Here is a 13,477-nt window from a genome sequence, read left to right as displayed (position 1 = left end):
TCTTCGTGTCCTGGAACAGTTTTGGCAAAACCAATGCTTAGAGTTGCCTCGTCCATCACAAAGAAGCAGCTAAAAATGCACTCTTTCATATGCCGGTCCATTCATTCTTTTCTTCTGCTCACTAAAAATGTCAGACCATTATGCCATTACTGCTCCCCGACTGCTGCGTCTTAGCCATGTTAATTAATACTCATCACAGGAGGCTTTTATTGTTGTTGCTTTTTCCCCGCACTCTGTGTTTTTAGGAGCCTTCTATCATATCATAGACAAAAATGTCACTGTCATTATGTTACCTAACTTAAGAATATACTTATTATACTTTTTTGGTTAATTAACAACAGGGGAGAACAAAGACCTACTCAAGGCATCAATGAAATGATCGTTAGTTACATCTCTTCAGTCATTGATCTCAGGGCTTTGAATTATACATGCAGTGTGTGCTTCTCTAATACCCCAAGCTTAATTAAAAACTAGTACTAGTATTCTTTTATGGACTTTAGACCTCCTTTGAGACACACAAGTCACCATTCTAAAATGACTTACAGGGCAGGATCAAGACAAAATTAAAATCTATGACTACACTTTAGTTCAAAGTGACTTTGTCAATATGTCTTTTATTCATTGACTTTAATATCCAGCGTTCTTGCTTGGCAGATAAGATGCCTATGATAATCTGTCCCCTTATTTATAAACTCAATCTAAACAGGATTCTGTCCTTCTGAAGTTAACAAACTCATTCTAAAAACAATATATTGAATAAGCTTTAAACAATCACATTTAAATAATCATTTATACTTGTGAATTGCCATTCAGAACAATATTTTCTTGAATCTGCAATTATTTATATTTTTTGAAACCGGACGGAAAAATGTCACAAAAGATAAGAGACAGGAATCAGGAAAGACCTGCAATGTTGAGAATGTGTTGGTGAAGGAGGGATGCAGGACTTATCGTAAATATCAGAAGACACCTCCCTCCTTACGGTTGCTCTTTCACTACATTTGCTTATCGTCCAATTATAAATGACCAAGTCTTTGAATGTGTGGTCAGCCTGGTGTGTCTTTGGAGGCTTTAAGTGGATGTGTGCTCCAGAGAAGAAGTGGAGGGAGGTGAAAGTAAAAGTCAGATTAATTAAATGCTCTCTGTGCTGTAGCGAGGAGGTAAACATGAGCAGTAAGGAAAGGAAGCAGAGATTAGAAGATGGGTTTCATCCACTCCCACCACCTCACCTGTCATGTAGCCCTAAGCTCATTAAGGATGATGCTTTTTACCTCATGCCATTCATAATTAAGTTGTTGTTGATACTCAATGGATGAAGATGTTGATGCCTTAGAGTTTGCACAACCATATTTGGCATTGAATTTAAAAAAAAAAAGTTTATGTCTTCAGAATTGTAGCTAAGTTGCTAAGATACTGGTAATGTGCTTTAAATAAAGAACTTAATTTAACCATGTGGGAGTATCATGATTGAAGACAAAGTGGTCTAGAAGGGTAAAAAGACAAAAGAAGACTGGGAGACAAAGCATTAAAAACATAAATGATTAATTTTTCTGATCATCACTCTCTCTGAGCATTCCTTTATTCTTACTGCAATGCTGAAAGGCTTTGTGGTTCAGTCGAATATCATTTGAACAGAATTTATTTGAAGCATTATAGATTTGTTTGATAAACACTAAAGCAGCAAAATATCTTAAATTCCGCTTTATGAAATGATGTAATGTGTATGATGTGCTCACTCGTACAAATGAACTCAGAGAATTTCAGCATTTTTGGATGCTTCCCCTGGCGTCATGTTTTAGTGAGTTTGGCTCATTTCGCTCTTTTTAATCCAGCCTGCAGCATTTCTGTGTGGCTTCAATCATACTGCTCTTTTTGCATCGCTTTCAGCTCAGACAAGCAGGTATTTTTAACACAAAAACATTGTATAGTACACTGCAGTCCCCAGCATTACACTTTCAGGTTCCTTACTGATACCCAGGTCTGCTTTGTGAAAAAGGGGCATGTTGATTACTATTACGTGTATATAATTAATACCCCTCTTAAAAAAAAACAAAAAAAACAAGCTTAATTTTAATTATTCAAGTGTTCATTATTCAAGTTTAATTATGCAGGTGTTTAAAACTTCATAACACCATCCCACACATGTAACCAATATGGGAGAAATGTGACAAAGCAGAGGCAGATTCAATTCATAGTTTTGCGTTGCCATGTACAATAACTTTTTAAAGGGACTATATGTAACTTTCAGAAAAACTGCGTTTGTAGCAACACCGCAGGCCGTTAAGTGAACTGCACCAGTAACCTGTTGCTCGCTCCTCCTCGCGTGCTTGTCATACGTGCTCGTACGTACGCAAACGAGCGTCATCATCGGCCGCGAAACACTGGATATTTACCAGTTTATATGATGTTTACAGAGGAGGTAAGTGTTCATACACATGTGAAAGTCTGTGAAGGAGTCTGTGTGTCTGTATTCATTCTCCATCCTACAAACCACAGTCTCTGCAGGCACAGGCTGAGAGCAGGAGTGTGTGATGAGTTTGTCCGCCTTTGAGAGCTCTTAGGGCGGATAGAAGTGTGTGGAAGGCGGCCTCTGGCTGTGGAGGTGAAGACCAGGAGTGTGTGATGAGTTTGTACTGTTGATCTCTGTAAGCGGAGCGGAGTGAGGAGGACGTTGAGAACGTGCATGAAATGTCACTTCCTGGAGCTTTCACAAATACAACCCGGGGAAACTTTTTATACAGGCAACACAGATAGACAGTGAACATCTACTTTTTCACATCAGTTAACCGTTCACTTATTAATGGGCGATAAAAAACAATTTAGACATATAGCTACATATAGCCCCTTTAAAAATGTCACTGCGTCCAAACCAGATTAATTTCTTTTCATACTGGGTCCCCCCCCCCCCCCCCCCCCCCACAAAGTCCCTGTGTTGTTAGCTGACAGTGTGGAGATTGGCTTATCTGTGTGGTCCAGCCTCCGCTCCTTACTGAAGGATGTCTGGGCCCCTCCTCATCTCCTCCTCCTTCTTCTGTCTCTCGATCTCTCACTGTTCCTCAGTCACACACCATGCACAGATGCATTCAGACGATCGTTTTTGAGTATACGGCCAGCCGTAATAGGCTTTAGGACAGAAGAGATGGGGAAAAATGGGCGTCGGGATGAAGGAAGAGGCCTGCCGGGTTAGAGCAGTAAAAAAGGAGGGCGGATTGCAAAAATAGGGCAAGAACTAGTGATAGAAAAGAACAGCAAATAGAGGGTATAAAAAAAGGAGCAGAGGCATAAAGGGAGAACCATTCAAGCCATTTTCTTTTCTTTTTTTGTGCTTTTGTTAACAGACCTGTCAATCATGACATTTACACTTTTTTTTTATAGCGTAAAATAACTAATTAGAACTCAAATTCTTAAATGAATTTTAACTTGAACATACATCAGTGCTATAATAATTAACTGTAAGGACAGAAACCGTATTGGATAAAATTTTACATGTACTTTCAACTCATTGTTTGACCCCTGTTCCATTAGTTAAAATTGAGGAGTCAGTCAGAGGGGGAACTCCAAATGTTTTGACTTCACTATCTGGAAGTTGTAATGTTGTCCATCTTTGTACAGTCTATAGCCCAGACAAATTATAGTTATCACAAACCCAAGACCTTTGCCCAAATGTTTCTCATCTAATTCATTTAATGCTTTATCACTAGCAATCACCAAATCTGTTTTTTTTAACCCGAGTATACAGTATCTAGAAGAGAAAAGAAGCATGTCTTTCTTTTCGAGAGCTAAATAGCAGACACACACATTGAAACAAACACACACATCACTTTGTAAAGCTAGCCAGTAAACTAATCCCTGCCACAGACTGTAGACTAAAAGCCTGATGTAATCTGACACTCCATCACTCTAATTTGCTTTATGAACCCTCCTTAGTGTCGTTATCAAGGCATTGATTCATGGGGATGAACAGAGTTTACTGTACCATGATGGACCACAAAAAGCCTCTTCCATTTAATTGTCAGAGAGGAGGGTCCTTATTTACTTGCCTTAACCACACTAAAGAAAGCTCCTTGCTGTTTTATTACTACATCAGCTATCATTGTGCAGGAGATCTCAGCTGGTGTCTTTGCCCCTGCAGCCTCTCAATTATCCTCGGTACACTTTCGTCATTTAGCAGCAGCATTGAATTTCTGAACATTTTGGGGGAAATATGCTCTATGAACTGTAATTGAACTATACTGCTGTGCTAGATGATACTTGACAGTAATGAGTGACTCCCTCTTGCATGAAGAAGTAAGTTAATACATCATACTGCTTCCTCTGACACAGTGGATTAAAAAAAACCTTCTCTTTAAGCCACTGAGGGGGACTTTTATTTTGATATTTGCCCCCCTTATGGGCAATGCAGAAAGTCTCATCTCTTTGCTGATCTTTTCCTGTTTGTGTGTTAATAGTATTCTTTAATGGGAAAAAAAACATTGTTCTGTATGTTAACTCTTGATGTAGGCATTTCGGTTTGTGAGCTTTAACATGTTTTGTTTGACACTGGCCTGGTGCCAACGTTAACACACATGAAAACACTATATATAAATGATCAGTCTTCCTGCTGTGACAGCATGGTTTGAGGGTCATTAAAGCTCCTGTAAAGAGTTCACAGCTGGTTAATAGGGGTGTAACAAATTATCTACTACATCGATGCATCGATTTATATTCCTACAATCCAACTTCATCAATAGGTGCGAGGTGAATGTATTTTTCTTCGAGCAACGTGTTTACTCTTTTATATTCATAGTTTATCACACTGGTTGAATTTCCGGTCTAAAGAAGTTACTAAAAGGATTTTAAGTCATTGAATCTTAACGTTCTAGAGGAGGCAAATAATCGCCCTTGAAACCATGGAAAATTATACTAATCGTATCGTTGTAAAATTACACCCCTATTGGTTAGGAAACAGGCTGAATTAATGAAAGATTTCTCTACATAAGATACAAAAGCAGAGTATTTCATTTATAGGCCTTAAATGTTATATGAATTTCAGTCTGTTGCACACTGCTATCTGCTATTCAGATTCGCACACACACAAATATATTAACAATTTAGATGCATAGTTTTATAGAGCATTTCAGACCCAGGGGGTGATTTACAGAGGTAAAAACATGGAGCTGACTGAAGAAAACTGAAATTTATTTTATTCACATGCCACACTACAGGAACTGTAAGCCCAATATGACCCAGAATCAGCAAAACTGCACCCACTATTGTGTCTGCTACCCGCCTCACAGCCCTCAGGCCTCCTTTCCATTGTCACCCTTGTTTAGTTCTCTCACCTCTATCAGTGACATGACACACCTCTCCACACTGTCTTTAATTGTGGCATTTTCTCCACACTAAAAATTCTTGACCCTGCTTTTTTTGCCACTCCTAAAGGTGGAAAAAAGGCAATTGCATTGCTGACATTTGCCCCTACTTCCTTATTGTTGTTTTTCCTGCCATCCCCTCTAAGTGAAAGTCCAAAAAAACGTTCCAGGTCCTTCTTTGTGTTTGTTTTTGTGTTCTTACTCCTGATGAGAGCATTACTGAGCCGTGACATTGTTAGAATAAAATAAAACTGAGCCTAATTAAAGCTTTATCAGGCAGAGATTAGAAACAGTTCCTAGGTTGTAGTAATGCAACTGCAATTCATCAGAGACCAACACAAAAAAAAAACGGACAGGAAGAGTTCACATTAATGAATCATTTTTTTAAACTTTTGCTTTCAAAGCTTGCATCCACTAAAACCTGTTGTTTCACATTGTTCCTCCAACTTGTCCTTTAGCATGCATCCCAATCCATAAAAGATAACCAAGTATGGAGTTAAATTTGAACCAAACTGCATTCTTGGCTCACTAGAAAGTTTGATATTTTTGAAGGTGGAAAGCAGTTACTGGTACAATGCATTTTTGTTGGCTCAGGGCAGGGCTTTTGCTGCACCCCTGCTTTGTATGAACACAAAAAAACCTAAAACTGAACAAACCTTTTTCCTGCTCAAAAAACTCAAAATAATATTTTCTGTCACGCAGAAGGGATTATTAATGGCGGCTTTTGGTTTTATACAGTGATGTAAACCGCTTAAGTTAAAGTGAAAATTTAAATGCCAGACTGCAGATCTCTAAAGATAAGCTCCACTGATTGTGAAAAGACAGTCGATGTAAAGGTTTGGCTGAGCGGCTGGGTAGTTTAGTGGTCATATACAGCAATGACCAAAAAGAGAGATGGGTGGCACAGTGTCCAAGCAATTGTGACCGGGAGAAAAATGACAGATTCAACGTACAAAAATGGTTAAGGGATATATTTTGTATTTCAAGGCCTCCTCATCAGAACTGTTCTAAGAGAAAAGGAGACATGGACCTGACATTAATATCATCTGTTACAGGTTGAGCACAAAGCTGGACATTTCTTCTGAGCAGGACAAGTTAATGGGATACAGAGATACTGCTTCTGAAACAAATCAGAACACTCTTAGAGTGGGTCATAGAGTGACTCTTATAATATTTATCATTATACACTTGCAGGAAAAAAATTGATAACTTGAACATAATACATTAAAGTCTTCAGATATTAGCTGCCTGCTAGTTTTTAAATGTGTTAAGTAGTAGAACTTGACCGATTAATCAGCCAGTCGATAATATCGGCCGATATTAGCATATCCAGTAACTATTGGTATCTGCTAAATTCATCACAATATGCACCAATATTAACAGATTTATTAATCAGTCACATAACATTTAATTTGAGGTTCATTGTATTAAATAAACTAGCAGGTCTCTTTCACCAGCAGAGTGCGCTATATGGATTACAACAAGTGTCTGATTATTTTTTTTCTCTCCCCAATATCGATATTGATATCTGCCCCAATAATCCCATTTTGTTCAGTCCCTAGAATTAAGTTTCCATTGAGGTTACTTGTTTATATTCGTACAAAACGTCTTTGTTATAAGTCTACACTAATATAATTTACTAAATAAGAATAATCTAGGCTACATAAATATTTTTACAGAATGCATTAGCTACAAAAAAAAGACGTTCCCGCAAGATACCGCTGAGTAACCATGGTAACACACAGTTCCTGTTTCCACCCGAGAGAGCGAAGTTTTTCCCAAAGCCTGCCGCTGTATTTCTACCCTACACCTTGATGAAGGGGACTTCATTCAGCTGCGAGTGTGACTTCTAATGGAGTGCACTCCGTCACGGAGGGGGAGGGTGTAGGGGTTGGTTTGAAAAAGGGCCTTTCTTTGACTACCTGTCAGTCTCTGCAGCTGTACATGGACGAAGCTGTGACTCATAATGTATTGCTTCCTGTGACTCACTGAGCAAAAAAAGATGTTTCATTTTCACTCCTGACTACAAAGACTTCATTCACCTCAGTTGGTATGTTTATGTGGTCTGTTTAAAAAAAGACATGGTGTACCTACTGTACATAGATATGAGTCATACATGTATGTGTTATGCTGTATATTTATTTCCCAAGATGTAGCCATTACTGTTATGTACACCAGTATTTTTTATAACCTTATATGGTAGTTCTCAAATAGTCAAAAAATAGTGAAGAAATCACATTTGGATGAGCTGCTTGTCTCTTCTTTCAAAGAGAAGAGTACAATATTTAGCATCAATTTAAAAAAGTCTAACTAATCATTTTCTGTGAAGTATCTTTTTTTCCTGCTCTGTTAAAAGGGTTTGTACAAACACCAGCAACTATCACTACAATAACTCCTTAACTCGGCATGTGAATGTGTCACATTTTTTTTTAAATGTAGGAAATAAAATGTACATAAATATAAAAACTTTAATTGATGGTGGTAATGTACTGTTTGATGTTATGTTTGTGTTGCACTTTTAAGACTGATATTCATCTTACTTTAGTCTTACTGAAATGTTTGATTTCAATAGAATTTATTGGTTTTCTCCATGGGGTAAGAAACATGTTTCCTTTCTAATAAAAGTTGATGCTGAGCAAGAGTAGGCAACAAGGCAGCAGCAAAATGAAGAAAGGAATGGTAGAATAAATAGAATAAAATTATTATGCATCATGTACCGTATTTTCCGCACTATAAGGCGCACTTAAAAGCCTTTAATTTTCTCAAAAAACGATAGTGCGCCTTATATATGGATCAATTGGTTAATTGGTTGATCCATACTGGTTGTACACGGCGCTCAGCGACACTGACTCGGATAATGACGAGAGGGAGCCGGGCATGTTGGATGCCATACTCGCCCAACTGTTCAATTCGGACACTGAAGAAGAAGAATTCGAGGGATTCGTGGACGGGGAATGAACTGAAAAAGTGAGCTTTACGTGTTATACGTAACTGAACAATGTTGAGTTATGCACTAACGTTTGAATTAGCGGTATCAGACTGTGTTTCTTTTACGTGTTTACAACTGAACAAGGCTGGGAGATATTGTGAATATGCACATTAACGTTTGAACAACGTTGAGTTATTGTGAATGCACTACGTATAAAACTACGTTTTATACGTATTTATATTTATATATTCACAATATCTCCCAGCCTTGTTCAGTTGTAAACACGTTCTATTCTATGCGCCTTATAATCCGGTGCGCCCTATATATGAAAACAGTTCTAAAATAGGCCATTCATTGAAGGTGCGCCTTATAATCCGGTGCGCCTTACAGTGCGGAAAATACGGTAAACTGTACATGTTAATGTTTTCTTATTCAATCAATCAACTTTATTGAAGCGTGTATTACTGAAATGGTCACAAATAAGATACTGTCATCAAATATTCACCCTCTCCACAATAGCCAGAGCCTGCTAGTGCCATTAATACCAAGTGATAGGTAAACAATACGTGTGATGTCATTTTAAAGACATGGTCGATACAATCTTCTCCATTTCATGGAAACTACATTTGTAACGTTTGACTTAATCTTAAAAATGTTGGCTTAGGTTTTTAAAGCTCTTTGTTGATTACAACTAAAGCTACGAGGAGATGAGATTCTTTTTGTCCGGGTTCTGTTGTCATCCCCACTGTGCTGTAAATATCAGAGGACTGCAGCTGTTCTCCAGTGGAAGTCATGCTGAGAAATACAGTCAGGGTGAAGTTGCCAATACATTGAGGGGTGTTTCCCTTTCATAAGAAATATAATACTGTAGGCCAGTGAGTGACAGTCAGTCGCAGTGTGATGGATCAAATGCATCATGAACAAAACATTGGATTCATCTAACTGAACCCATGCGTAACAGAAAAAAACATCAGTTTATTTTACAGACGATAACAAGGTGCATGATGAGCCATATCATCCAGTAGAGAATTCTAGTATTACTTAATCGACGGTTATTGTCCGTACTTCCAATAAATGCTTTAAAACATTGCACTGTACTTGAAATGTCCACCATTATTAAACAGTTGTGCATAAATTAGATATAGATAGATAGATAGATACTTTATTAAAATCATAGAACAGATAGTAACACTAACTGATATACAAGACCAACTATACTGTTTTTCAAACTGAAGAAGCAGGGTCTGCAAATTCAAAGTCCTATAACCCATTTGAGTATTTTTTTTTCCCTTTTGACCTGAATGAAGCGTTTTCCTAACAGACCATCCTTTGATATTTGCTACTATTAACATTCACTTGTATAGTGGGCCATTTAGAAAGAAGCTTTAGAAAAGTATGTTAGTCACCAAAGGTCACACAGAGAAGGCACTGTGTTTCTCATTTTCACTTGCACCCCCTCTCTTGAGCTCCTTTCCTCTTTCCATGTCCCGCTGCATCCTCACACTGCTTTCACACTGGCACTGCAAATAACCCAAAAAAAGGTTAACCAGCACCTGGCTGCAGCGTGAGAACACTGGCTTCTTTCTATCCATGCAGGACAGCATACGAGCTGTTTTAATCCGTGTGCGTGTGCGTGTAAAGGGAAGCACTGTACATGCTACATTACAGGTGTCAAGTGTGAGGGCTGATTGTCAGCTTTCCCGCTTGCTGCAATCAAGGTAGCTTATGTAAGCCTAAGATCATTATAATGGTTTCAGTCTTTACTGCATAACAGAGAAATGTGCTCAATTGCCAAGAGAGGAATTGTTATTTATTCTTCATTTTTACCTTCCCTGATATATTCTCAAGCTTGATACTTAACATGTGCCAGCAGTCTTGATTTTTATATTATTTACTTTTCCATGCCACTGACCTAGCTGTACAGAAATAAACTTCCCTTTAGCATTGCTGCTGCTGATGATGGTGTTCAGACTCGGTCATGCTCTTTCTCTCCCCACAGGACTGTCAACACTGATTATTTCTGTCTGTGTTTTTCTTTCCTGCGCACCCTCTCACTCTTGCTCATTCTCTCTTTACCACTTCCCCTTTGCAGGTGTGTAATAAGTGTGTCTCTCTCTCTCCACAGGTGTCATTCTTCCTGTTCATTGTGTTTGTGGTTTACACCATGCTGCCGTTCTGCATGCGGGACGCCATCATCGCCAGCGTCCTGACCTCAGCCTCTCACACCATCGTGTTGAGCGTCTGCCTGTCCACCACAGCTGATCACTTGGAGCCAGTAGTGTGGCAGGTAAGCTGATCTAACATAGGTGTGGGTTAATGCTGGGTGGGACATTCAATAAACAACACAACGGAGTGTTTAGGGATGGACTCGAGCACTCGTTGACAATATTACCCGAGTAGTGTTTTGATATGAACACGTTATGTTCACAGCACATGTACCATCGAGATTTCTGAGTTCACCTAACTGAATATAGCTCCTAAGATAATAATGAACAGTAGACAGAGAGGTATAATCTCTCCAACTGCATCTTCAGCTTTGTTCAGCATACTCGCATGTGAATAACAAGTCAGATTGCAGCAACAACAACTGCAGCTACGCTAACTCTCAATGGACACAACACTTTACTCCAAAAGGCGAGAGCCCATGACAAAAACAGAAGTCAACAATAACGTACATTGGTGTTTCTGTCTTTGTCATGAGTAGACATTATTTGCTTCAATACAAATACTAGCTGGATGTTTAACCACATGAGCTTAAAGCCCAAGGAGAAACAAAAAGAGACAGACAACAGGCAGTCTTGCATGATATAACTTGCTAGCTGTGTTAGCACACGTTGTGATGATACGAGAGTAGTGAAGGATAACCTGCTGATAAAACCGAAATGGTGACTGATATGCTTCCATTAAGTGTTTTTGAAGGAGAAGGCTTCCAGGAGCTGATGGCGTTTGTCGAGCTGGAGTATACTAACATGCCACTGTCACAGAGAGCAACAGCATCAAGAATGAAAAAGATGTGAGGAAAGCGCAGCAGAAGTGAGCCGAGCTGCAAAGAAGCTGTTTGTACAGGCTGGTGGTCAGTCCACTGAGTCATTTGTTACCGTCACTTATCATTTCATTCAGAACTGGGATGTGGAGACTGCTGTCCTACAGACACGCTTTACTGATAAGTGACACACTGCACGAGTGGGCTACCTGGAAATCCGTGTCCACATCAGTGTGTAATGTGCTGAGCATGTTGTAGGGTGTTAAAAATATACTACAATACTAAATAAACACAGACATGGTGCCACAAGGAGCAGAACCCCGCGAGGCTATCGGTGCTCCCCTTTTAGCTGTTTTCATTCGCTTTTTGCTCCGTAATGAGTTTCTTTTTCCATGGTTGCTGTCAGCAGGGAGCTAAAACATTGTTAACAACGAACCCTCTGTAGTGTTATCTTTTTTTTATCATTTAGAAGCTATACAAAAAAACTCTATCCATACTTCAATGGCAGTATTAACACTGTGAACAAGATAGAGGGAAAAGAAAAAGCATTAACATTTCATCTGATAAAAAAAGAAACAAAGTAATCCTTTCTGACCATTTTAAGCATACACTCTGACTTTTAAACAAAATAAACAAATGTGACCTTTCAACTAAAAGTACATGCAAAGCAAGTGAGCGAAATTCTGATGTGTTTTTCTTCGACTCTATTAAAAGGTCACCCTCTTTCCACCAGTAATGCTGTTTCAGGCACAAAATGTTCAGGCAGTTTTCATATGCTTTGAAATGAAGAAAAGTAATATCAGATAACCAATTATCTGGTTAATGAAGACTTTAATTAATTTGAGCTTATTCAGATCTCATTCCAAATGTCAGTGAGTTCCAAAACACCTACGACTGATTCTAAAAAAGGATTTAATTAAACATTTTAGAGCTTGTAAGAAGTTATTGTTTGACTATATTTATCTCTGTAACTTCATAAATTAAAATCATTAATGTCACTAAGGCTTTTTGAAAGCCTCTCCTCACGATTGATACCCTGTTTTATGCATCTGACACCAGGCATAATAACAACCTATCTCTTTTAAAGAATAAAGGACCATTCTTAACATCAAATGAAAGGAAAACATCTCAGACGATTTTGGGTTCCCAATCTGGGGTCTGGGCCCTCCTAGGATTGGTTTTAAAGGCCCTGAAACACCAAACAGACGGCAAAGAACGAGTGGCAATGAAGGCTGACTGTGGCGTCACCTCACATTGCCTTTGTCTTGGCCAAAAAGTTGCACTTGAACACACTGCAAACCACCACGTACGTTCTGCACCTGCATGAGAGGAAATAACTCTACATGCCAGCAGGCAGTGGTAGTTTGTTGTTATGACACGAGACCATTTTCACGCCACTGTCACTCACCACTCTTAATATTGGTACTTCTAATCAAGAATAATGTCTGCAAGGCTCTGTCTGTTCTGAGGTTATCAAAATTAGATCTGCAAATATGAAATTAAATCATGATAACTTACTGACTGACTGGATAATTATAAATACGGGTAGGTCTTTTGGAAAGAATTAGTGTGTTGGCATATTCTGTTTGGATGAAGTAAAAAGTTAACCACTGTCTTAAGATGTTAGTTTTTTTAATAGTTTGTCTTAAACAAACTTTATAATGCATAAAATACCAGTGCTACTAAGTCACTCTCCAAGTTCTCATTTATGAAGTGTGTGTCTGTATACTCGTCTCTCTATACTCCTGACTCTTAAACAGAGAAAACAATCTCTTCCTTCTTTGTGAGCTCTTCGTTGATGGCCTGTAATCTGGACTCAGTGGCTTTTCTCTCATAGCTGTAGAATGGCATCTGGTAAGCCTGAGGGCTTTATGCTACACAGTTACTATCTGCCAGCTCCTCTCGGGCATCAGGTCAGTGAGCTTGTCAACACAATGACGTTGGAAATCTGCCAACAAGGAGGGTCCTTTTTAGAGACGGATAGATAGATTCAAGCGTGTAAGATGATTGACAAGCATTATTTTAGTTAGGCCTAAACGGTTGAGAAATATTAATTTATTTTTACTTGAATTATATGATAATTGATTAAACATTTAATATGTTTAATCTTATCAAAATTCCAGGATGCATGTTTTTGTATGCATGCACTAAAGACTGGAGGACAAACTCTGAAACTATTTTATTTGAGCTAAAAAAAGGATGTGATGCTGACTG

The 13,477-nt window shown here is 38.6% G+C and overlaps 1 protein-coding gene across 1 annotated transcript in view; it reads left to right on the top strand.

Moving 5' to 3' along the window:
* The window catches only part of adcy2a (adenylate cyclase 2a), a 54,814-nt gene that overhangs the window by 7,963 nt on the left and 33,374 nt on the right, over positions 1–13,477 (top strand). The window contains exon 3 of the mRNA XM_065958147.1: positions 10,406–10,567. Within this exon, the coding sequence (XP_065814219.1) occupies positions 10,406–10,567 (162 nt within the window). The remainder of the gene's footprint in view (positions 1–10,405; positions 10,568–13,477) is intronic.

The sequence above is a fragment of the Labrus bergylta genome, chromosome 8 (genome assembly GCF_963930695.1).
Source record: "Labrus bergylta chromosome 8, fLabBer1.1, whole genome shotgun sequence".
NCBI classification, from domain to species: Eukaryota; Metazoa; Chordata; class Actinopteri; order Labriformes; family Labridae; genus Labrus; species Labrus bergylta.
This window is presented reverse-complemented; position numbering and strand designations above follow the sequence as displayed.